We start from the raw sequence: 27,159 nt of genomic DNA, 5'->3' as shown, positions 1-27,159 counted from the left end.
GGTGTACGGCTCCCGTACTTAGCGTATTTTCATTATTGGGCGAGCAAGAGTTCGAAGAAATTCCACGAGTTACGAGCGCCTCCGAACTAAAAAGAGAAATTAAAATGCTAAAAAATGCCCTGCCTTCGATTTAATCACTGCAGAAATACTCAAGCAACTTCCACCTAAAAGCATCCAAATTCTCACTAACACAATGAATGCATCTTTTAAGTTTCATTATGTTCTAATTCTCTGGAAAACTGTGGAAGTTGTTATGCTTCAAAAACCTGGACACGAGGTTTCATCGTATAGACCCATATCACTTTCCCCTGTGATCTCAAACCTATTGGAAAAACTGTTGATTAAGCGACTCAATAAAATCATAGAATGAAATAAAATAAGTCCAACACATCAGTTTGGTTTTCGAAGTAATCATTCTACAATCGTCCAGGTACACAGGATCGCGCTCGAAATAGAAAAAGCACTCGAAAACAAAAAAAATATGTTCTGGCGTATTACTCGGTGTGACAAAGGCATTCGATGGAAATCTTAGAGTGTAAGTACTTCGATACTTTCAAGTCAAACAAGTTGGCAGTGTTCTTGGGCCTCTACTGTATCTTATCTTCACACATGACCTACCGTCTGATACTAATTACGTAGCAACGTTTGCAGATGACACCGCGCCGATTGCTAACTGAAAGCGAATCGGCAGCCACATTGCACACCGCTTTAAATAAAGTCTCCCAGTGGACTAATATATGGAAAATTGAACTATACATACATCATCAACAAGTACCATATTTAACCTCTGCGAAACACCTAGGTATGACACTTCATTGTAAGCTTCGATGGAAACAGCATGTTGAGAGAAAGAGAGAAGAATTAGACATTAAACTCAAAAGCATGCAATGACTCATGAATAGCAGATCAGCTCTAACTACAGAAAACAAACTGTTAGATATTAAGACCAGTATGGAGAGGGCTACCGTATACTATACAGGGCTAGTTTACTGGGGCGGCAGCCCTTGGTCGGGAAAAACCGGAGTCATTCCGGTAACGTAGAACCCGCCGCCTTGGGAAGGCCAGGACAAAACAGATCGACAATTACTGGACCAGACAGTGTACAGACAGACAATAAACGATATTCATCGGGAAACACTTACCAACTTCTCAAGCTCTCGACCCCCGAATGCCGTCATCGGAGTCCAACCACCACCCATTGAAGACGAAGAGCTCCAGCTTCCCCGAGAGTCACGCGTAAGCTTGGCACAATTACGTTCTAGATATACAGTATCAGGTTAAACTCCTACTTAACCAGAATTGACCCCGGCATACTAAACATATGTACGCACGACACTAGCCACCTTTCCACATGCCCCATCAAACCCACTTATCTAACACCACTCTAACTCTGGACCTAACCTGTCGAAACAGCAAGTTTCCTGGGTCTACCGTTAGATGAGCTAAATGAAGGCGACCGGTGATTTACACTATACTGATAGGGCAAATTATACTTCTACAACAACAACAACCAGTATGGAGTTACGGTGCGCAGCTATGGGGATGCGCCAGTCAAAGTACGAAAAACCAACTCCAACAGTTCCAATATAAGATACTTACGTGCATTATTCATGCACCATGACACTGTAGAAGTTCCGACATTGAACGCGACCTTAAAATAAACTCCGTCAACACTGAAATCTCAAAAATTGCAGTGGCCGATAAAGAAAGATTAATAAACCATATCAATGAAGAAGCAAGCAATTTAATTAAAACCGACGGATTAATACGAAGATTCAAACGCACTAAGCCGAGCGATCTCATACTTCCATAAAAAGGCTTTAGTTATGTACAGGGTTCAGCACTCGAAGTGTAACTAACTTCAGACCGCCCGCGCAGTTGATGCACGCTCATCAGCTGTCTGTTAGCTGGCTAAATGGCAGTCCAGAGTATTGTTTACAAGCATGCGGAAGCATTTTGTGGAGAGTAAACGCGAAAAAGGAAAATTAGTAATGGATTTCAAGCGTAAAAGTGTGATTGCATTATATTTGGCTAGAAAATCACAGCCAGCGATTGTTCATGAACTCAAGCACTTTAAAGTAAATAAAGTTTTTGTTTATCGCATCATTACTCGTTACAATGATACTGGTAGCATCGCGAAACGTCATGGAGGTGGTCATCAAAAGACAGAAACGTCACGTCAAATGGTTCAAAAAGTGAAGAAGCGACTTGAGCGAAATTCCCGACGAAGTGCCAATCAAATGGCGAAAGAACTTAAAATATCTGACCGTAGCATCCGCTGCATACTGAAAAGTGATCTCAAAGTCAAACCTTACAAGATCCAAAAGGCGCATGATCTCACACCAAAATAGCAACAAGTCAGACGTGAGAGAGCGAAGGAGTTGTTTCCATTCACCGAAAGCGGTCAATTTTCGAACATTGTGTTTTCTGATTTTAAAATTGAGCAATTCGTAAACTCCCAAAACGATAGGGTTTATTTGACCGACCGTTCATACCACGTATGAACAATTTGAGTCATCGATTGGCCACCAGGAGGCAGCACCCGCCACTCTCCAATTGTTTTCACCGAGCCTGGCGTCAAGATAAATGCGAAATATTATGGGGAAATTATTCAGAGGTTGCTTTGAAGCCGTGGGTAGACAAACATTTCGGTGGCAGACCATTGACGTTTCAACAGAACTCGGCACCGTCTCGCAAAGCTCAAGTGAACCAAGAATGACTAAAAAACAACGTTCCGAACTTCATAACGTCCACACAATGGCTCTCAAATCCACCAGACGAGAATCCGATGTCTTATTCTTCTTGGGTCTTGGGTCGGGTCAAGACCCGAACTAGATTTCTAAGATTCACTACACTCGAGGTGCTGAAAAAAGTCATTGCCTGCGAGTGGGCCAAAATACCTGCAAGTCACATTTGGGCAGCTTGCGATTCATTTCTGAGCCGTCTCAAGACCATTGTCAAGGCAAAAGGTGGTCATATCGAGCAAAAGTAAATTGATTCTTAATTGTGTATTATTGTCACATTTTTTTTTACTTTGAATTGAATAAAAGTAATTTTCCAAACAAATTTATGGCCTTTTTAATTGGTTACACTTCGAGTGCCGGACCCTGTAGAGTGAAAATTGCGTAATGTTGTCATTATTTAAGTTGCTTGTTAGTCATTTGTAAATATTTATGAACTATTCGCAATAAAATTAAATCAAAAATTTAAAAAATATAGGGCGCAAAATATAAAAGGCAAACCGCGTACCAATTTTCATAAAACACATACGCAATTTACATATTTATGAACGCTTTATTTCAATAATATTCTCCATTATCTACATACTTCTCAAGTTCTACATATTTATAATAAAGACATTTTTGTTTTCACTTTAAGACCGGTCGTAGTCAATATACCAGGAACTAAATAGTTTGTTCTTCTTCTTGCGTCTTATATTAGTTCATAATTGATAAATCCATTTCATCTACATATTTGTCACACACATTTTGTCATTCGATTAACATTCATTTAGTAGAGAAGTATTTCTAAATATATATATATATATATATGTATATATATATGTATATATATATGTATATATATCTTGTATATATCTACGCAGTATACGAATACAGACAGAAAAGTTCAATAGATACACACATACATATGTACATACATATTCGTATTGTTATATATGCGTGCATGTACCGTAATTAATTATAAAAATATTGTATTAATGCATGTATGTATGTGTGTGAATGTGTGTAACCTCACTTCTCCATTGTGAATTCGTTTCTGTACTTTGTTTTCTGTTTTTGGTTTTATTTTATTGTTACTCCTCTTTTATTTTCACATTTTTTGTTTACATTACATTTTAGAAACAACATTTCCTTATCTTCGAGATTTTTCTTTATTACTAATATTTACGCATTTCATTTTCATTTATAACATTTTCCAATTTATGGTAGTCTTTGTTTGCATTCATTTCTTGTATTTTTTATTTATTTTTTTTTTCTTTGTTTTGTTTTTAATTAAAGAAGGCCACATTAAATTTTCAACTAATAGTTATAATACAAATACTTTGCCTAAACCTTTAATACTTTATTTGCTCGCGGTGCTGATATTCAGTTATTTTTATTTTTGTTTTTTACACGTTACAAAGCACCAATAAATACCAAAGCTAAATATGAGTGAAATTTGCTAAAGTATTTATCTAATAGTGGTTGGATTTAGAAAATACGCATTACATCAATGGAAAGCTGTGTTAGGTTGACGATTTTTTTTTTCTATTAAAAAAATTCATTACCCAGGAATACAGTATAAAATGTGGAATTTTCAGTTGCAATAATAAAGAATTTTAAAATTTCTAGCATAGAATACAAAATTTACTACAAATTTAAATCACTTGTAAATATAAATTTTCTGTTTGAAATTTTTTTGCAGCTCAAATGCTGAACTTGCGCAAAAACATATTAGTACAGCATGAAACAAGGCGAATTCATGCTTTGTTTTCTACGCTGCCAATACTTTGTCGTGACAATGAAACATACAACACATTGTTTGTTGTTGGTCTAGTGCCACCACCTTTAATGCAGGCGCCTTGTATCCAATGAAAAATTCAATATGTAAAGTTCGTGAAAAAATCGATTTGAGAAAAATCCATTATTTAATGGAAATAAAGTTCGAAATGAATAGCTTCGCCAAAAATGCATTCGAGCGCAGTTAAATTAAAAAAAAAAATTGTAAAAATGTAGTAATTATTTTTTTTTTTTTTGTAATCCTTTACCTCACAGCTTTAACTAATAATTGCGAATGCTAATATATTTATTATAGTAAAATATAATAAAATTCATTTAACCTACAATGAACAAAAACAAAAACATTTACAAACCATTCCAAAATAATTGCAAACTTAAATAGTCTAAATAGAATACTACATTTTACACAGAAATTTATAATACGCTTATGTATGTGTGTGTATGTGTAAACCAATTTAATAATAATGCGAAAAAAATTCAAATAATTTGGATAAAAATGCCCTTAATACCAATTTCAATTCGTTTTGATCCAATTAGCAAAGTGTTATTCGAAAATAAAATTTTATTAATGCTGAATATATGTATGAATATTTATATATGTATGTATGCATTTGTATATGTATATGTGTATACGTTCAAAAAAATTCAGGTAATATTAGGAATAAACCAATAGGAATAAAAATGCGTAAAATATTAAAGGCTTTCAAAACTCAGTAACACACCCTGTTTCCAGCTGCAGCTACTCAGTTCACCAGTCTATGGAAATATGATTGCATTTTTGTTTAATACAAATATTGTTTTGTTTTCGTTTTTGTTTCTTTTTTCTTTCTTTTTCATTTACTTCCTGTATCTAAGTTTATCACAGAGTTCGATTTAGGCTGGTAAGTATTGGTGCTTGCTTCCATTTTAACAAAAATGCCTTTTACGAACTTAATTCAGCTACGGTGTAAACTTCACTGAAAACTCGTAGTTTTGTCTCTCTCTCATCTACAAATTATGTAACTCGCAATCGGTGTAAATTAAAGAAAAAGAAAATCATACATACATATACATATATTTCCTTTGTACCCTATATTTTATATCCTGAACTGTTACAAGTGCAAATAAAGTTTCGCTGCTTCTCCTCCTCCTCCTCCTCCTCCGTCTCTGCTCTCCTTTTTGACTGGGCGTTGACTGTTGATTTTTGTGAAATTCGTTTACGCTTCTTCACACTTCCGCTGCGCGATAAAGACACGCCCTGCTAATACGTCGATGACAAAATGCTAATAAGTTTGTTGATTGTGTTGATTGAATGATGTTTGTTGGACTTGACGGGCAATCGTCTCTTTGGTAGATTATCGAGTCGCATCACGTCTACAAAGAGAAGAAGAAAAGGTATGTGTAATACTGAAAACGTAGAAACAAATAAGATTTGAGTGGAAGGCTAAATTTATTCAATAAAAGAAAGCAAATTTGTGCACGGATGGCATCACAGAAAGAAATATTAATAATAACAAGTAATTGGCGCGTACACGTCTCCTCCTCCTCCTCAAAACTTGGACCAGCGGCAAGAAATCTCAACTTCTCAGAAAGTCTTTTATTTAGCGTGATTGCTTCCCCTATTTGAGTAGCCTATTTTTATAAAAGCAGACACAAAATTACGCAGCTGCATATAAGTTTCAGTGTCCATGCATAGAAAATGTATATACATACTCCTCTGGAGCACTCATTTTCATATATCCTAACAACTTAATATAAGAACGATTGCTCCTATTTTGCAACCACTCTTTCATCCAAATCCATTCTTTTTTTTTTCTTAATGCACATGTAAATAACTGCAAGAGCAATCGCGGTATCCGCTGTTTTGTTTCGCATGTTAGCAGTACGACGATCGCAACGAAAGAATGGTTTATGGATTTGTGTACAGTGTGTGCTACGGACTAGGCACAAATCGCTGGGAATTGTGCCCTATTTATATATGCATATATATGTTTCCCTTAACTCCTTGTGGAGCATAGGGCGTCAACAATTCCAGATCGCCAGCGAGTATGGTTTTGCGCTATAACCCTCAGTTCGCTCCATGATAAGCCAAGGGTATCACTTCGCTTTGCTTACTCTTTGTTCAACATCTATGTCGAGAGTCTCCACTTGCGTCAACAATACTCCCGACGTAGCAAAACTTCTCCACGCTCTCGAACTGCCGCCCATCGACGTCCAATGACTCAGGTCCTGTTGTTGAGATACAAGGTTTAAGTTTTATTGACGTACAACGAATATCGCTTACATTTCACGTGACGTAATTCACACTTCTCGGATCCCATCCTTTCCTATGAAGCGCGATGATTATTGATTTACTTAAAATCATTGCAGAACAGGAGAATAATCTTATCTCGCCGAGAGAAGTGGTTGACGTCTTTTTACTTCAAATACAGTTTCATTCAACCACGTGTTTCACGGGTACATTTGCTGTATTTATATTTTGCTCAATATGCTCCTCGTCACATCTGTGGCCTTTAAAGTGGTGTAAGGAAATACAGAGGAAGTTTCACGCGAAACTGTCGAAACCATGCCGATCACATTTCTATGCAACAGCCTACAAGCGGCGTTTCTGTGACTGTTACCAGTCTCAGTTACCAGAACGGCACGAATTTGTATTCTGTCACTCAAACATCATTCGAAAGTTGGGAGTTTTCTTATGTTTTTACAGTAGAACTATTACTTAAGTGGAGTATTTCCCTAGTGTAACGCCTTAGCCCAAAGTCTTTTTTCGAGTTTCAAGCATAACAAAAAAAAAACCGTCGAAATTTTTTTCATTAAAATCTTACCGTAGACAGCGATGTTTCTTGCACTTTATACGCCTGCCGTTGATAATTGGCCAGTTTAGCTCTATTAATGGGTGCGCCTGCGTAAAAACACAAAACATAAAATAAAAAACATGTTAATTAAGAAATTTTAAATCACAAACAAACCACATTTCATAGATACTTGATTTAAACACTCACCAATATAGCTGAGAAGCACCGGCAGGAATATAAGCCCATGAGCAGCACCAATCAACACGATACCCAAATACATACGGAAATAAAATACTTGGAAAATTTGACTTTTGGCAAACGCCAAAACCAAAATACCGCCAAATTTCGTGAGTGTGATGCCGGAGAAAATGGAGCTACCCATTTTGGTTAGACAGTCTGCGGCACGTTTTTCGCGTGTATTCTCCATTGAAATGGAGAAACTGTGCACCAGATGCGAGCAAAACTCAACCGAAATGCCAACAGCCATTACCAAATTCACCAGCGATACAGCATTCAATGAAATATTCCAGTAATACATGATGCCACCGAGATTTATGACAATCATTGTAATTGTGATCACCACCACCAGTGATGAGTGTATATCGAAACCCATTAGAACGAATGTCACAATGAATATCGCCAGCACAGATATGCCCATACTTTGTAGTGTATCGGGCCACATAGTCAAATATTGTTCGTAGAATACGTAGAAGACGGAATATGGAAATACTTCGACATCGAGAGTTTGTTCGAGTGGCACACCTTGTGACATTAAACGTCCGCGCAGCATATGTGTGATATTAGCTGAGATTTTACGTGCCGCACGTAACGATTCATAGTAGTCAGCTGATGTTTTCAATATGGAATGGTAGGCCATAAAATATGATGCTTCGACTGTGGACAAATTTGTACGTGGATTTGTTTTATATTCCACGGCACTGTAGTAAGCAGCGTGACCAGCTTTGGCACAACTATCGTCAGGATTATCGCGTAGGAAGAAGGTTAGATATTTGCCAAAATCGTGAGCTGTGGGACGCTGGATTTCATTTTTATCGATTACACAGTCAGAACAGGCAGTATCTGTGAATGAAACATATAAAAACATATTAAAGTACGCTATCTAACAAAATCGGGTTTTAAAACACAGTGGATAGCATTAGCATATTATATTACACTATGTAGCAGAATATTTTTTTTAAATTTTTTTTTTTTAATTTTATGCTTATTAAGAAGATTTTGGAATAATTACACATATGGTTATAAAAATGGGTACGCTGTCTTTATCTAAGGATTTCTTTGTGGCGCTCAGAAAAACTTAAAGCTATTATTGAAATTTCGCTGTTTTTACAAATGGCATCACTATTTGCATTTTAACAAATTAAATGAAAAATTTTGAATGAACATAAGCAGCTAAAATTTGATAGTTCGTTTAATAACAAATAATTAATATGAATTTCTTTCAAAGACGGGTCATTGGAAAGTTGCGGAGCGGAGGCTTGTTGTCAATCTTTGAAAAAAATATCGTACAAATATATCGCTGAAGCTCTTTAACGGTTCAAAAATGTTGTTGTAAATGCCCTTAAGCCCAAAAAATCCACAGAACGACGGTGACAAACCGAAAACGACTTGCACTACTGGTAATTTAATTGTGGATGTTGCCAAAAGAAATCCCTTTAAGCCATTAAAGGCCATTGCAGTTGAAATCAACAACGTAATATCAGCGAGAACTGTATGGCGTCGATTTTACAACATAAAACTGTCAAGCAGAATAGCTCGTAAAGTTCCTCTGTTGAGATAAGCAAATTTAAGGAAGAGAAAAAGTTTTGCTCAAGAGCACAAGCTATGGTGTGGACCAGAGGGTATGGAAAAATGATACAACATACTTTGGAGCGATAAAACAAGAATAAATTTATTTGGAAATTATGCTGGACGAAATGTCATACGTCCTTAAGAACAAGAAATCTTACTGCAGTTCACAAAAAAAAAACAGTGAAGCACGATGGCGGCAACGTAATGATTTACGGATGCTTTTCTTGGTAACGGAGTAAGGCCTATTCAAGGGCATACTTCAAGAAGTGATGCTATTATTTGTTGATATTATATTTTTATGCACGATAATGACCCAAAACACTCCTGAATGTTAGTACGTAAATGGTTTTTACAAAATAATGTCAAAGTTATGAATTCACCAAGCCAGTCACCCGACCTAAACGCCATTGAAAACCTTTGTGAAGATTTAAGAAAGCGAATCGAAAAGAAAACATTCAAAAATAAACAGGATTTATGACAAAAAATCCAAGAACTATGGTATTCCACTCTCACAGAAACCTGCCGTAGGATTATCAATGCTATGCCAAATCGAATACAAAAAATCATTGACAATCATGGTGGACACAGTGGTTATTGATTGAACGTCGATAATTTAAACAGCATTTTTAATAAATTCACTAAGTTCTCTTTGTATCATATCTATTTATATTTCGTACCTATTTTAATGACCAACTGAATGTTTCCTTTTTGTTCCTATTTTCACTAGTTTAAATTTTAAAAGATCCTTGAAATATTAATTATATTTTGTTATATTAATCTATGAAATAAAAACCACATACAATTGATTATCAGTTATTATTATTATTATTATTATTATTACAAACTGAAACTTATAATTAAAATTGTAAGCCTAGTTAGGAAAGCTATGGCTGCTAAGGCCTTCAGCTTCTTCTTATGATGTAAAATTAGTGCTTAATTAATGTTTAATACTAAGTGCTTATGCGTCGTTTAGAATTTCATTATAAGTTAGGAGATACAATATAATTTTTCGACATGCTTGTTTAGATTTCGTAATATAATTTTGATATTTTTAAGAAAGCTATAATTTTTTTAATATTATCGATTGTGGGGTTGAAAATACATTGAATGGGATCGGAGTTATGGAATATATTTTTTCTTAGTGAGTTGAAGGCATAACATTCGGACATAACGTGATTAATGGAGATCGGGGTGGAGTTACAAAACTGACATGTTCTGGGGGTATTGCTGTCGATAAGGTGATTATGGGTTAATTTTGAATGGCCCAAACGTACTCGCGTGAGCTTAACAAGGTCCATTCTAGAAAGTGAAAGGTTAGCGTGTTTTGGGAGGTTGCTTAAATCAAGCTTTTTTACATTTTGCGCTTTGTACCAAGTTGAGCATTTTTGCCAAGTCTCAGACTTATATTGTTTTATGAATTTTTTCTTAAGAAATTCAGCTATATCATTAACATTTAGATTAGTAGTTGTTAATACTGGAGCTATGGTGGCGTATTTAGCTGTGCTATCAGCAAATTCGTTACCCTTTATAAGGGCATGGCCCGGGGACCATATCAGTAAAATATTTGGGTATTTTGTTTGTAAAATACTACGGATAGAACTGGGATAGGAATCATTGTTTTCGATATTGGATATGGCATCGAGAGATGAAAGTGAATCAGAGCAAATTGCAAATTTACCTTTTTTATTTCTAATTATATTAACAGCCGACATGATAGCAATTAATTCAGCAGAGTAGACTGTACTGTATGCAGCTAGGTTGGATACTACTAAGTTTGCATTTTCGGTAGTTACGCCAAATCCGATCATATTATTGCTTTGGGAGCCGTCTGTGTATATGAAGGTGTAATCCTTGAGTTCATTTTGTATGTGTGCAAAAGCTTGTTGATATATTATAGCAGGTGTTTCGAATTTTTTATACTTTCGGAGCTCAGTGTTAACTATGGCTTTCTGTAATCGCCAGGGGGGGATGTGGGTTAGAATAGGTTTTAGTGGTAGATATGGAAGGTTAAGTTTTTTGCTGTTGAGGACTGCTCTACTAACTGCTGATGGGACTCTTTTAGATGGCCTATTTTTTTTGTAGGTTTGAGCAATTTTGAAGAGAGGGGCATCATAGCTGTTCATAAGCACTTTATTTAATTTATTTGTGATATAGTCCCTTTTCGCTTCTATTGAGGGAATGTTAGCTTCAAAAAGCATATTATTAATCGGGGACGTTCTAAATGCTCCTAGCGCGGTTCTTATAGCCGCATTAAGAATAGTTCTTAATTTATTTAGAGCAGATTTAGGTGCGAAACCATATAGGAAGAGGCCGAAATCAATTCTTGATATCAAGAGCGCTTTCGTTACTTGTATAAGTGTTACTGAGTTGCAATTGAATTTGAAGCTAGAGAGGCACTTGATGATATTAAGGCGCTGTGAAAGGTTTTGTTGAAGAAGTGCTATGTGTGAATTCCAATTATAGTGGTTGTTAAAAGTGACTCCTAGTATTCTTAGAGTATCTACCTTATTTATTTGGATGTTGTTGCAGTGGACAGAGGGCGAGCACTGTTTTTTACGGCATATATGTAAGTGTTTGCATTTTTGTACCGAGAGTGAAGCACCAGAGTAGTTACACCAGGAGTTAATGTCTCCAAATAAATTGTTTAGATTAATACTAACATTTTTATCTTTTTTTTGTTTAACTAAAAGATTGAAATCATCTGCGTAAGCGCAGAACGAGACTTCTTTATAAAAAGAAATTGTGGCATAAAGCTTGTTGTATGCTATTAGGAATATAATTACTGAAAGGGGTGAGCCTTGCGGTATTCCGTTTTGAAGTGGGTAAGTTTCGGAAAGGACATTGTCTAATCTGACTTTAATTTTCCTATGGGTCATAAAGTTTCTTATATAGTTGCAAATTCGCGGCCCGAGTTTCCACTCGAGCAGTTGATCTATTATAGCGTGGATTCCAATTTTATCAAATGCTTTTGCGAAGTCGAGTGATATTATTGACAGATGTTTTCTTGCGGATAAAGATTCTGCAACATGATGGTCTACATATAATAGAGCATCTGTTACTGACTTTCCCCGCTTGAATCCAACCTGATTGTTATGGATAAGTTTGTTGCTTCGAACAAACCACCATAACCTGTTTGATATAATTTTATCCAATAGTTTAGATAAGCATGGATTTAAGGAAATTGGCCGGTATGAATCGATTTCAATTTTGTTTGATTTAGGTTTTAATATAGGGGTTATTATAGCAAGTTTGTATGATTGGGGTATATGGGATTGGAGAATGCTATTGTAGAAATTAAGCAATCTGTTTGTTACTGACAGAGGAAGTTTAGAGATCATAGAGTACGTTATTCGATCATAACCAGGTGTTTTACCTTTGAGGTTTTGCAGAGCGGATTTAAGTTCGAGTAAATTTATTTCTCTTTCAATTTCTAATGCTTTGGCGTCGGAGGTTTGTGGGAACGTAATGTTGAGAGATATATTCTTTTTATCTTGAAATAATAGAGGGAATTTATTATCACTAGATGAATTAGACCAATGCAAGCCAAATTCATCTGATATTTGTTTACGATCTGTAATGTTGAAAAAGGGTGCGTTGAGACTCTTCAGGCAGTGAATTCCGTGTTTTGTTTTATAACCACTAAGTCGTTTTATATTAGCCCAAATTTTTTCCGTTGGAGTGCTGGGGTTGATTTGGGAGGTAAATTCTTCCAATGATTTTCTTTTGGATTGTTTAAGTTCCCTTTTAAAAATCGCATTAGCTCGTTTGTACCTCATCACAGTGCCTTGGTTAATGTTTCGTTTGAGGGAATTCCAGCACTTATTTTTTTGAATACGAAGCTCCTGTAGCTTTGAGTTCCACCATGGGACATTGTGGGTGTACTTATTTGGGTTAGATTGGGGGATGGAAGCATGTGCGGCTTGAAGAATAATTTTATTGATATTAGCGGCCTCTTTATTTATATTATCGGCTACCGGGCGGTTGCAGTTGTGTTTTTCTGAGTGTTGACTGAATGATACCCAATTGGCTGTTTTAGTAATAAATCGGGGTTTTTGGACTTGAGAGCTAGGCTGCTGAGACTCAAAAAGTGAGACGAGTATAGGGAAGTGGTCGCTTCCACATAAGTCGTCCTGTATAGACCAATTGCAGCTGACAGCAATTGTGGGGGAACAAATTGAGATGTCGATGTGAGTAAGAGTATTGTGTGTGCTAAATTGAGTTGGGGAGTTGTCGTTAAGGATAATGAAATTAGATTGAGAAATGAAGTTGGCTAGGGTTCTGCCTCTGCGATTGGTATAGACGGATCCCCAATTGGGATGCCTGCTGTTGAAGTCGCCCATAATCAGGCTAGAGGATGTGAAAGTACCGAGAACATTTTGCAAATTTGTTGTGTTGAAGTTTATGTTGGGTGATATGTAAGCAGATATCACATTGAACTGTTTTTGTGAGTATATTTTGACTCCGATAGCTTCGAAATCGTTATTTAAGGTTATTTGCTCGTGCTGGATGGAATTGTGAATAAGAATGGCAACCCCTCCAAAAGCATTGGAGGAGTTAAGGGTATAAATGTTAAAGTTAATTGGAATAGGAATTGGTGAGTTTGGTTGAATATGCGTTTCCTGTAGTGCTATCTCTTTTGTATTATGTTTCTTTATTAGCAACAACAGCTCATTATAATTGTTAAGATAGCCTCTAATATTCCATTGTAGTATTTTAAGCTTCATATTTTAGCTTGGAGATAAACTTTAGATATATTGTTGCTGTATACGTAAATGTAAATCTAAGTATGGTTAAATTAAAATTTATAGTTGTTTTGAATAAGTTAATTGGTAATAGAAATGAGTGTAAGTGTGAGTGATTTATTTTGGTAGTTTTTATAGTTTAGGTTCTTCGTCGGAGTCGGATATGGGCATGAAATAATCGTTTTTTTTTAGTAATTCTTGAGTAATTTTGCTGCATGGTGAGATAGTAGAAAGGCTTTCCAGAATATTATTGGTTTGTTGGGATATGTGGTGTGGTGAGTTTTGCGTTTGTTTGGCGTTAGCGGTTTGAGTGAGTGAGTTTGATGTTGTTTTGTTAGTAGGATTATTTAAACTATTGGTTTCGAGTGAATTCTTTGTTTTTTGTAGTTTTGATATATTAGTTTTTGTTGGTGGGGATGTAGCAGGGCGTTTTCCTATTGTTGTACTTGTTGTCGTTGGTGATGATGGTGTCTTGTTAGTGGATGTTGATTGACTTGTTATGGTGACGTTTGCATAAGTGCTTTTGGATTTTACAGTTTGTGTATTATTTTCGTTGTATTTGCGCAGTGCTTCGCCCATGGAGCATTTTGTGATGGTTTTGATTTTTAGAATTTCTTGAGTCTGTTTAAATCTTGGGCAGTCTTTGTCTGACGATGCATGATCGCTGCCACAGTTTGCACATTGTTTACGTGTACAGTCGGATGGAGAGTGGGGTGGAAGATTGCAGCCTTCGCATGTAGCAGTATTGGTGCAGCGTATTTTTGTGTGTCCTAGTAGTTGGCAGTTTTTGCAGCGCATAGGTGTTGGATAGTAAGGGGCGACCTTAACTTTATACCAAGCTATGTCGATGACTTTGGGTAGGTGGTAGAGGTCAAAAGATAAGACAATTTTGCCAGTAGGAACAACTTTGCCCTCAGTCATGCGGGTAAACTTATATATACCAGTCACGCCTTGGATTTTAAGTTCCCGCAAAATCTCCTCCTCGTTTACTTCGTTTAGGCAAGGCGCGTATATTATTCCCTTTATTGTGTTTAGATTGTCTTGATATTTTGTTGTCACTGGACAGAGGTTAGCAATCGTTTTTAACTTTAGAAATTTCTCAGCTACTTTTGAGTTACGTGTTAGTATCAGTAGTGAGCCGTCTTTAAGTTGTTTAATGTTTTCGATTTGGGTAGATATTGCGTCTAACGATTTTTTAATTACGAAAGGACTGAGTTTTTGTAGTTCATTATTAGGTGATTTAATAGTTATGTATTTGGGTTGATTGAGTGATGTTTGTTTGTATGTGAGCGGCGGAAAAGAGTAGTCGGAAGTATAGTCGTCAAATTGGCTTAGTAAAGAAAATCTGTTTGTTGTTTTGTCTGGCGGTTCTGGTTGTAATGGCATTTTGCTGCTGTTGTGTTGTTATAACTGTTTGCTTTGTTGTTTTATGTTGTATACGGAATCACAAAAGTGTACAAAAGCGAGAGTAGGATAATTTAGAGTTAACTGTTATGTATAACTAATTCGCGAACTACGAACACTTGTTAGCACACGTCTGAATAGATTGAGAGCTAGTCGATGACGAATTCTCTTTTATGACTTCAATTGTCTCAAAATGTTTTCCACGGAGCGGCAACTTGAGCTTGGGAAACAGGAAAAAGTCACATGGAGCCATATCAGGCGAATACGGTGTTTGCGGAACGATATTAACATTATTTTTGTTCAAATAATCGCGAACAAGACGTGATGTGTGAGCTGGTGCATTATCGTGATGCAAGAACCATGACTTGTTGTCCCACAATTCCTTCCTTTTAAGACGAATGTTCTCGCGCAAACGCTTTAAAACGTCTAAATAATATTCAGCGTTAACCGATCGGCCTTGCGGAAGGAACTCCGAGTGCACCACATCTTCGTAATCGAAAAAAACAGTCAGCATAACCTTAATTTTTGAGCGACTTTGGCGTGGTTTTTTGGGTTGATGTACGGCCCTCTTTGAGCGATTTGTACCACTGGAAAACACGTGCACGCGATAGAGCAGAGCCCCATAGGTTGTCTGCAACATTTTTAAGGCGTCTGAAGCCGAAATTTTGTTGGAATAACAAAATTTCAAACAAATTCTTTGTTCAACTTGAATTTCCATCGTTAAATTCGAAGAACACACTCGAGCTTGACTTGTTTACAGTAGCACAGAAAAAAAACTATGTAACATATCACGCTGAAATTTGCCATGTAAGCTTATAACAGTCCTACCAAAAAACAAAAAATTTATTTTTGCCATATGTCAACCGCGGACCGTTTTATTGATAACGTCTCGTTCATATTTGAGCAGAAGTTATATAAATAAATAGTTATTATCCAGGAGAGCGGTTCTTGTCAGCATACCTATTAAACTGGATTTTGGATCATACAATAAACCTACCATCAACGTCGAAAGAAAGTGTACACCACATATTGAAAAGTCTTGACTATTTGTTAATTTATTTTGTGTTTTCAATTATTTTTTATAAAAATATAATTGATACTACAACAAAAACCATATAAAGCAAAGTGTCGAACTTTGCATAAAATTTGTAAAAAGTTCGGTAAATTTCCATCAAACTTTTTACTCAGAGTTTAAATTAAATTAAATTATCAATTATCATTAAATTTTGGTATAATAAAGTGCAAGTTTCAAGTGGATCAAAAATCACACTGATTGCATGTGCATTTTCTCCATGTAACGCCTAGTCCTCTTTCTTTATATATGAAAGAAAGCACCCAACACCGTGAGCAGGGAAAATGATCAATGCAATTTTTTAATCATCTCCCAGGCGATTTAGAAATATGTAGCTCAAAAAATAAAAAACAAATTGTTCGCCTTTTTTCAACAGCCAACCAAAAACTATATACAGCAAACAAGCACATAGACTATGTTATTTTTTTTTTTCTTAAAAAGGAAAATACCTATAAACGACAACAGACAATTTCACTAGAAGAACAGTAGTTGCAGAGCTAAAATAACTACCACTATCACATTTACGCATTGCAAACAAATTCAGAAATATTTTATATTTATATGCATGTAGATAGCGAAAAGATGCTAGTTATAGCTAACCCAACATTTAAGCATAAATTAACAATCGGAATATTGTAGGAATATTAACCTCTTGCTATACACGTCCAACGAAATTCGGTCTCAAAATTTAAAAGACGTATCACACACGTCTTCTGAGCTTTCTGTGCTCCTTACATAATAAAGAACTGTAAAAAATAGCCAATCTTTTATTAAACATAATATATAAATACATATAAAATATGTATTATACATATATTAAATAATAAATAGTAGAATTGTGTGCATTTCGCGCACGCGATCTGCCCAAAGCTTTAACCGAAACTATTTAAAGTAAAAGCTAATTTGGAATTTTTTTGCACGGGATAGTCACACCCTTTTGGAAATTAATTTATAGCGCAAGAGGTTAAATGTTTATACACACTTTCAAATAATTCATATGTGTATATATGTATAAGATTTCTTTATAGCCAACGTTAATTGTTTTAATGCTCTGCATAAGATATGTTATGTGCATAGCTATGGATTTAATATAATAGTGGGTATGGGTATATTTGGTATTAGGAAAGTTTGAGTTTGAAGTAAGTATAAGAATTAAAATTGTCAACGGCCATACCACGCTGAAAACATCAGTTCTCGTCCGATTACCGAAATTAAGCAGCGTCGGGCGCGGTTAGTACTTGGATGGGGGACCGCTTGGGAACACCGCGTGTTGTTGACATCCAACATTTTTTTCTTTATTTTCTTTTCTTCCTTTTATTTTTGCATTTTTTATTAATATAATATTTATTTCAAATTATAATTTTATACTCTGCTCTTATATTAACACTTGCTATATGTATGTACATATTTCAATCAGTTCAATGCTCCTCAATGAATTTCTCTACTTGTTTTTACTTCATTTAGTCAATGAATTTACATATCTACTTGTTTTACTACTTCAAGCAAAGTGCTGTTCGGCAAAGGCATATATCTGCAGGGTTTCTTCACTAGATTCGTAGATAATGGAAGATAATGGAAGTTGAAGTAACGTACTTATGTTCTAGGGTAAAGGGTTTACCTTCTCTCGTAACCCAAACATTGCCTTCTCCAATTGGCAATTAAGCTTCCTTATAAAAGCTCATCATATCTAACCCTCCTTTTTTTTCTTCCAGCTAAAGATGAAGACTGGGCATCATAAAAAGAAAATTCGAACAAAGTTATGGCCTAAAAATTGATGACTTATCTTTAGAAGAGTGGCATTCTAAGGCAAGAAAGTAAAATATTCCAATATATGACCCCCCATTGGTCAAGGCTTTGTATTAATTACTTAGATTTATGGCGTCTAATGGGAGGTTGCAACAAAAAATTTCATTTGCCTTTATGTCAGAAGCAGGGGTTGAGTAATGGGTTGACTTGATTAACTTTTGGAAATTCTATTATATGACAACGCAGCATGCCAGGTGTACATGAAAACCACAAATATTTTATTATATATTATCAGAAACCAAACCTTCTAATTTTCATAGAGTATTTGACAACATTTTAATTTTGACACATTCATGTCTCTGGCATAAGCGTGACGATTCGTAAATGCCCACTTTTTTAATTTGAATTTTAAAATTATTTTTTTATGACTAGTAGGCGAACACCACTCAACCAAACCGTAGCAATAAAAAGTAGTAACCAAATTAATTTTCCCATCATTCCGAACACTTTTCATATCTACGAGTAAACATACACACTATGATTATAACCAAAAACAACCGTTATTTGCAATTTTGTTGCAATGTTTACAACATATAAAATAATAAGAAATCACTATAATATCGGCAAACAAAACTTACTTTGATGTGGACAAAAATCGCCAGATTGCGGGAAATATTTACAGCAACTTGACGACTGACTCCAATCGAAATAATCATCAATCCAACTAGAGGCAGGACGTGCAATGTATGTCACATTTCCGCGACGACTGGCTAGATAAATTTGAGTCAACACACTGTCATCGTTACAAAATTTGCCGGAACAAACAAGATCTTGATGGAATGTTGTGGAGAAGTTCAAGCCGGATTTCAACACGAAGTACACGGGCGGTCCAATACTCAAATATTTGTTCAGTGCTTGGAAATAGTGCAGCACAAAGCTATCTTGTGGCATTGACAACTCCTGATCGAGTCCGATGTCAATGCGTGGCGCAATGGCGACACTGCTGCATAGCCAACCGAAGAAGACAATCATAACAATTACACGCATCGTCTTACGCATTATGAAGGGCACATAAACACTCTTGAAGAATTTGTACAACAAACCCTCGTGGTTGGGTATTGCATCACTTTTCTTGCCACGTATGAAACAGAAAATATCCAAGCGATTTTCGGCTTGCCGCTTGGTGTCGAGTGTTAGTAGACTAACAAAACAAGTGATTTGCAGTATAAAATCGAATAGCAACGCCATGCCGGCATACAACGCGAATGCTCTCACAGCAGGCATATCGGAGAGTCCACCAAGAAAGAAGCAGCAGCTTTCACTCACTGAAGTTAGCAACATAGATGGTCCAACGCGTCCAAGAATTCGCCCAATGTGATCCTCGTGTGTTTCGTCAGCGCGACGCGCATCACGCTGGTAAGTCTGCACCAATATGAAAATATTGTCCACACCCACAGCTAATACCAAAAAAGGTATAACTTCGACAATGATAAGTGTAGCCGGAACGCCAATGTAGCCGAAAACGCCCACCGAAGACACCACGGATGCCAACACTATGATCACACCACCAACACCCAGCGTAATTTTGCTGTCGATGAGTGCGCGACGCATCTCCTGAACGTGGCCCAAGGAAATTGCAATATAGGCGAACATTATTATGTAGGAAACGAGTATTGTCATAACATCGGATTGAGATTCACGATTTAGTTCGTCTTCAATGGAACGTTCCGACGTGAATGCAATATCCATGTGTTTGCCCATACGAGTCTTCGTGTAATTCAACATAAAATTCACAAAGCGTTCTTCCCATTCCAAGGCTGGACCCAACTTGGCTTTGTCATGATAATTATTCACTAGGAAGGTAAGTATTACGGCATTTGCACGCTCGAATTTGGTCTCTCCCGATAACTGTTCACCAGTTGCCAAAAAACCGCCCAAAGCAACCGCTGGATCCACTGGTCCGCCATAGGGTGCCAGACATAGATATGGATTTCTAGTGCATTGATATAATCCATCCAAGTAAGTTATCTGGAAATAAAATTAGGTAAAATGTAAATGTAAATCCAAAAAAGCACCTTTTAACTGTTGACTACTTTACCTCGAAATTGCCATCTTCATCAGTTTCATCCAAACGTTCGATATCGTTGCCGAAGTATCCCCAAATGGATTGTACAATGCACTTGGAACTATCTTTCGTTGACGTACCCTCACTCGACAAAGGTGAAAAGCAAATATCTTCCAACACGGTGCCATTGTTCTTCCTACCCAAATTCATAATTTCTTCTTGCAACTCGAGGACTTGAGCGAGAAACGCTTTGTCGAATACTGGGCCAAAGCGGATAGGACCATTAGACGTGTTGTGCACGATATCGGGTAAGTCAACCGCATGGATTATTACCTGTATAAAAATATGTAATTCAATGTTAGAACTTCAAAATCTGTAACAACCAAACAGAGCAGGGCATATTCTTATATATTTTTAAAAACGAATCTCATTTTGAAAGTGCGAACAAAGTAGTTCTAGTTTTCTACAAGCAAGTTTTATTTCTTAAAACCACGAGTTATTTCCCGCTAAGTTCCCATGCCCTGGAACCCAAATAAAAGAAATGCTTCCTGCACGTTCGAGATGTTTGATCTCATCCTGACAGGACTTGACCAGAAGAGAGCTGCAACATGGCGACGGCAGGGCCCTGATCCCAGCTTGACTATCGGAAAAAAGTATTTATGTCCCCCTCCCAACAGCGATCTTTCGGCAGTTTAAGAAGACTGAAATATTAACTGGTTCAGAGAAAACAGAGCTAATGGTATTTTGAAAGTGCGAACTAAGTAGTTCTAGTAGGTTAGGTTAGGTTAGGTTAACCCGGCTGGCATTAAGCCACGCATAGATCTTTTTAGTAGGTAGTTCTAGTATTCTGCGCGCAAATTTTATTCCTCAAGGACCCTCGAGTTAAAAAAATATATCTTGGAAATAGCAGAAAGTATATAATTTAGGGTTTCATAATTTATACATGATTTTTATTCATTTTTTTTTTTTATTTAAGCTGTTTATTAGAACTTTTTATTATTACAGGCCGGCTAACACGATTTAGGTACTTTTCTTCTAGCAAATACCAATAGTATGAAGCCTTGCCAGGAACTACCATACATCTAAGAAGGGATATTTTCTGAACCGTTTTTAGACCAATCCTGACTGACCCTTATTCGCAGTTGCAAAAGTACAAGATGGCGCAAAATTAATCAAACCATCAAAATGTTTATAATTATTGCAATTGATGTACGTCAATCATGTTTGACACCTGTCAACTATATAGTGAGAAGATTTTCAAAAGTGTGGAAAATATCAGACCCTTAACCGGCTCTCCGCGAATTCGACAAAATCAGCTGAAAGGCTGAACGAACAGGGGATGTGTTTACAAATCAACTGAGATTGTGTTGGTGATACACGTAAAAAATTAACTAATGACACTTCATTACCGTCTGAACAATTACTGATTGGACGGGTGTGTGAATACGTGTGAAACGAGCGGGCAGAAATCGGCTGCCGAGGAAAGAATTTTAGAGGTGTGCTCTTTAGCATATTCAACTCTGAGCGAATTTGACAAAATCAGCTGATAGGCTGACGAAACAGGGGATGTGTTTACAAAACAACTGAGATTGTATTAGTGATATACGAAAAAATCAACACTGTCTCCGCTCATGTTACTTCGTTGCTGTGAATACGTGTGAGGTGAGCGGCCAGAAATCGGCTGGCGAATATCCCAAGTACCCTTTAGCAGACCGTTATTCGACTCTGAGCGAATTTGGCGGTATCACCTGATAGGCTGACGTCACTTGGGATGTGTTTATAAAAATCCCGAGATTGTGTTGATGACATTAACACAAAAATGTACCTATGACGCTTCGTTGCCGTCTGAACAATGACGGATTGGATGAGTGACGTGGCAGCCGAAATTTCCCTCCCAATTTTGTTTTTCACCATAGCTAATGGCCAAAACCTGGTAAATCTATCAATCTAACAAACAAGCAGTGGAGCGCATAAGGTCGAATTAAATATTTGGATTACCCAAAATCATTTATTTTTTTATTTGGTCAAAACCGAAATTGGATGATTAATTTTGCGCCTACTTGTAATTATCTACGTACTTAGTAAAAATTCATGTTTGCATAATAAAGTGCTTCATGTTAGTGTTGATGATGGGTGCATATTTATAATAATTTTATAATGAGAAAAGACTTGCAAGATTAACTTTGCGGCTTGCAAATACTCTTCCCTTTTTCATACGCAATCCATACAAATCAGCAAACAATTTAAAAAAATTTTCAAAAAACACCGCGATAGAATTGACTCACCTGTTCCAAACGGTAAAACGGCTGGAAATGTGAATCGAAAAATTCCCGTTCAATTCGCGATTTTGACTGTGGCGAGGCCCACAACTGCACCGGATCGGTAGTTATATGCAAGAACTTGATGCCATAGCCCATAAGCATGACAAAACAAATACCACCAATCAACGTCATTTTCGGACGTCGCGCAAAGAATTTGCCCCAAGTTGTGAAGAAGGCTTCAAGACACTTTTCCGTTTTGGCGCCGAGATTTTCAAAATAACCGGTTTCATATTCATCAAGTGAGCCCTGAGCACCGTCCACCTCGTTTTCATCATCTGTAAAATAGAGTATGCAGAATGTTTATTAAAATAAATGTTTCGAAAAAACCCAAAAACAAATATAAATACAAGACATTTTCGAAGTCATTAAACAAATTGCACAATGCACAAATGGAGAAGCTGTGCAGTGAGAGTTGTATGAAGTTATATTAGCTAAGGACATGAAGAAATAAAAGTTAAGAACGAGCAGACGCAAATTAATAGTATTTATTAGAGTTACATGAATTGCTGTAGCTTGGAATTATGTACTTAGTTATGCAGTTGTGAAAGTTTTATAAAATTGGATATTGAGTGCTGAGGCTCTGTAGTCGCTGAGGAGGAAGAAATTGGTAAATTTTGCTGAAAGTTTGTACTCAGAGGTAGTTGATTTGCCACGACTAAAAATCACTTTTGAGCAAAGGAAGTGGACGAAGTAAGTTAGAGAGATTTAGATTTAATTTCTTACTTATTCGTAGAATTATAAATAATTGGAAAACTACACAATTTATTTTGCATATTTGTTTGAACTCGGAATTTTGATCTTTCATAAACTATTTTTATTTCTTTTTTTTAACTTTCTGATACACAAATGTAAATATGCATAAAGGATGATCAGATGTAAGGTACTTTTTGCGACCGAGTTTTTTTGACAGATCAAGTGACTACTGTCAAACTAAATACGTCATTTTTTCAGTATTCATTGATATTTCGTCATGGAAAGACGTACGCTTACAAATCGTACAATTGCATTACGAAAATCGACACTCTGTGAAAAGCGTTCATCGCGCGCTCAGGCCAACTTTTTGGTAATGGCTACGTCAGTAAGCAAAATTTCCGTATTTAGGCTCACGAACAACCCGAAGCCCGAAGCCATTCAATTGAAAACAACCGTTTGGTGCGGCCTATGGGCTGGTGGAATCATCAGCTCATATTTTTCCAAAGACGAGGCTGGCGCCGGAAATTAAAGCCCGTGACCTCCACAACATTTGGTCCCAACAAGACGGCGCTATTTGACATACAGCCCGTTAAACAATGGAACAGTGGATTTACTGCATCATTGTTTGCGATTTATCTCTCGTCTCGGACCAGTGGATTGGACACCAAGATCGTGGGATATCACACCTTTGAACTTCTATTTGTGGGCGTATGTAAAGTCTAAATACTTTGTGGATAAATCAGCTTCGATGGAGGCATTGGAGGCCAACATTACTAAAATTATTCACGAGATGTGAGTCAATCAAAATTGTTGTTTACGGATGTCCGAATTACGGCGCAGTTCTGGCCAACATTTGAAAAGGATTATCATGAAAAAATAAATGTCATGAATGGTTCTACACAAAAATAGTAAAGATTGCCAATCAATTTTAATTTTCGTTGTTTTATTTCAATTTAATATCGGATATCTCTAAATTGATCACACTTTATATAAAAATGTATCTTCACTTTAACTTAGAGGGGGACTGAAAACTGTGAAGCCGTTTTTCTCGAATTTTTGACTTGACGCTATTCCGGCAAATGAGCAATTTTATAGATTGTCATTTTAGCTTGAGAGTTTAATTTTTCCGCGAGTGAGTTGAAAATATTTTTTTTTTAATACTTTTAAACCACTCACTAGAAAGCCGAGGGCAAGAAAGCAGAAAAACAAAACTTGCTCCCTAAATTTTTTCGTTCGCGAGTTAGTGGTTCGAAAGCTTTCGAGTCAAATTCCAATGAATATTTGTATTAGTTTGTTTCTAAGGAAATCAATTGTTTTTTGTTTCTTTTTTTTTTTTTGATTTTGCTTGAGAGTTTAATTTTTCCGCAGGTGAGTTGAAAATATTTTTTTTTTAATACTTTTAAACCACTCACTAGAAAGCCGAGGGCAAGAAAGCAGAAAAACAAAACTTGCTCCCTAAATTTTTTCGTTCGCGAGTTAGTGGTTCGAAAGCATTCGAGTCAAATTCCAATGAATATTTGTATTAGTTTGTTTCTAAGGAAATCAATTGTTTTTTGTTTCTTTTTTTTTTTTTGATTTTGCTTTGTTATTTTGAGAACAGCGTATGCTTCCTAACCCATCAGTGAAAAGTGCCTAAGAAATAATGAAAGCCCTTCGTTATTTTCCCCCCGCAAAAACGATTGCCGTTTTCCAACCAAGGTGAGGTTAGGTTATGGTGGTAGTCAGTCTGTACGACCAACTCACTTAGACCTTTCAGGTACATTGTGATGTCACTAAGCGACACGCGGGAACCTCATTTATTTTTCTTCATGAAACCATTTTGTGAGTCTTATGAAGCATAGGATTGGTCCAATCCCCACGCCGGACAGTTCCGTAAGGGAGTTGAAAAAGTATCTAACTAGAAAACCTGCTCTGATTTTAGCTAAGGCTAGACAATTGCAAAGGAAATGCTCAACTGTTACTTCCTCTTCCTTATCTCTACAACGTCTCACAAATATTCATGGGAGAAAACTCCTAATCTCAATGAATGTCTGCCAAATAGCCAATGACTGGTTATACAAGCCACGACGTTCGAAATATCTTCTCTTGAAAGGCTAAACAGTTCCTTTGTTTTTTTTTCTTATTTATTTACGGCCACACTAACGTAGCTATTACGCAGGTGCCTTCATCTCTCCATGACCTAGTGGCCTCTTGGATGTTGTTTTTAATTATTAGTTTGTCCGCGGCCGTAGGTATACCAATGGTGCTTCTATCACTAAGCAGTTGAAGAGTAGCTGATCGGCTTTACAATTTTCGTATTATCCGTTATATCCTAGAAAAACGGGGTAAGTGGGGAAATGCAATTTTCGCGAGCCTTTTATGACTTATCTTTTCTCCTAAGGCCTGAAAACTTTATTCAATTAACCTTTTACTGTCAAGTTTAGGCAGCAGGAAAGTTATCAGGTGATTTCTGCAAATTCTAGTGTGTAGTAACTCCTTAGATATGCATATTTTATACTCCTAAAAAAATCTCAAGAAAATAGTTAACGTTATTGTAGTCGTATTTATTTCAAAATCAGTTAGTAAAAGATTTTTTTTTCAAAATTCAAAATGTAAAGAAGTGCAATAGTTTTTTATTTTTTATAAATTTAACAGCATTCGTTAAAGATGAGTGCTTCTGATGCAACTAAATCGAAACTCAAAATGTTTGTAGAAGAAAAATGGTTAGCATCACCAACTCTTTAACAGTTAATGACATTTCTACAGTTGATAGCGCAACGAAAATGGAAACTAAAGCCACACACACACAAACAATCATCACGCACACATATTCACATTCGCGAAAAAGTTGAAAGTATAGATGAACAGCAGATATTTACAAAAGCAAACCAATTTCGAGAAAATGATTTCACAACAACTACGACACAAAATTTCAAAATTTCATATTCAACATACTGGTCAGCTTCGATTGAAGTGGGGAATCCTCCTCGGGTGCAAACTCGTTACTCACTTGTCCAGTAAATCGGTTGTTAACAGTGGCGTTACACAGCCCACTATCCAAACCATCACCTACTAAACAACCAATGCATAAGATTACATAAATATTAGTAAACAAAAAAAATTTATATATATAAAAGAGTCAAAGATTAAAAACAAAAATGCTGTAAAAAAAATAATATATCCCTTTACAATTTTCGGGAATAATTATAATGCATATTTTCGTAGATGAAATGAGTTTTCAAAAACACCATAGGTGATTTAGTTAATACATACGCATCATAAGCCAAAAAATGTTTATAAGTGAATGAAAAAGCAGCTTAATTTAGTTTCTTTTCCACCACAATTCAAGTAGGTTTATAATAAAAAAAATTCTTAAAAATATTAAATCTCTAAACAGCTAGAATCAAGGCACATTCATTAAAGGTGGTGGCACTACACTAACAACAATGTTTTGTACATTTGATTATCAAAGCAAAGTACTGACAAAGTAGAAAACAAAGAATGAATTCACCTTTTTTCATCCTGGGCTGACAGCCACATGGACACGATGAAAGAATAAAAAAAAAAAAATCAGCTGATTGACAGATAGCACCTTTAATAGATTCGCTTTGGGTAGAATCATTAGAACATTTTATTAAAGGTTTTCAATTTATTTAGTCTTTGAACTGCCAAATTTTATTACATTTCGTAAACAAATATTTTTCAATTTTACAAAATTTTTCAAAATATGCAGAAACAACTATTTTTGGCACACTAAAGACTAAGCACAATCATTATGATTTTTGCTCTACTTCTACTACCTGTTCAATATGCCTTAAGTTCTAAATGGCTAAACTGGCAAAGCAGATACCACTTGTCAGCTGTCAGCTGTCAGCAGTCAACAATGTTTTCAAATCATTGGGTACATTTTTGTGACAAGTTCATTACATCGAGAAAAAGTATTGAACTTTACTAAGTCCGAAGTGATGCTAAAACCGTCGACCACATTCTGAAACCATAATCAAAGAATTTTAGTTAGAAAGCGTGGCAAGTAT

The 27,159-nt window shown here is 36.1% G+C and overlaps 1 protein-coding gene and 1 non-coding gene across 5 annotated transcripts in view; one reads left to right on the top strand and one right to left on the bottom strand.

The window, feature by feature from the left end:
- Positions 1–3,282: 3,282 nt before the first annotated feature.
- The window catches only part of LOC128864458 (NPC intracellular cholesterol transporter 1), a 52,824-nt gene continuing 28,947 nt past the window's right edge, over positions 3,283–27,159 (bottom strand). The window contains exons 7-14 of one of the 4 annotated variants that reach the window (XR_008454689.1): positions 26,081–26,197; positions 22,418–22,728; positions 20,166–20,465; positions 18,706–20,095; positions 7,502–8,374; positions 7,325–7,401; positions 5,566–5,873; positions 3,283–5,507 (exon numbers count right to left, since the gene is read on the bottom strand). Coding sequence is in view for 3 of the 4 variants with exons in the window: in XM_054104122.1 (XP_053960097.1) it covers positions 5,868–5,873; positions 7,325–7,401; positions 7,502–8,374; positions 18,706–20,095; positions 20,166–20,465; positions 22,418–22,728; positions 26,081–26,197 (3,074 nt within the window). In the remaining variant the exon portion in view is untranslated. Of the gene's footprint in view, positions 5,874–7,324; positions 7,402–7,501; positions 8,375–18,705; positions 20,096–20,165; positions 20,466–22,417; positions 22,729–26,080; positions 26,198–27,159 lie in introns of all 4 variants that reach the window. The other 3 variants (XM_054104123.1, XM_054104122.1, XM_054104124.1) reach the window with 3 other exon arrangements.
- LOC128865469 (5S ribosomal RNA) lies at positions 17,482–17,600 on the top strand. The gene has a single exon (XR_008454814.1). It is a non-coding gene; the product is annotated as a 5S ribosomal RNA (ribosomal RNA).

The sequence above is a fragment of the Anastrepha ludens genome, chromosome 5 (genome assembly GCF_028408465.1).
Source record: "Anastrepha ludens isolate Willacy chromosome 5, idAnaLude1.1, whole genome shotgun sequence".
NCBI lineage: Eukaryota > Metazoa > Arthropoda > Insecta > Diptera > Tephritidae > Anastrepha > Anastrepha ludens.
This window is presented reverse-complemented; position numbering and strand designations above follow the sequence as displayed.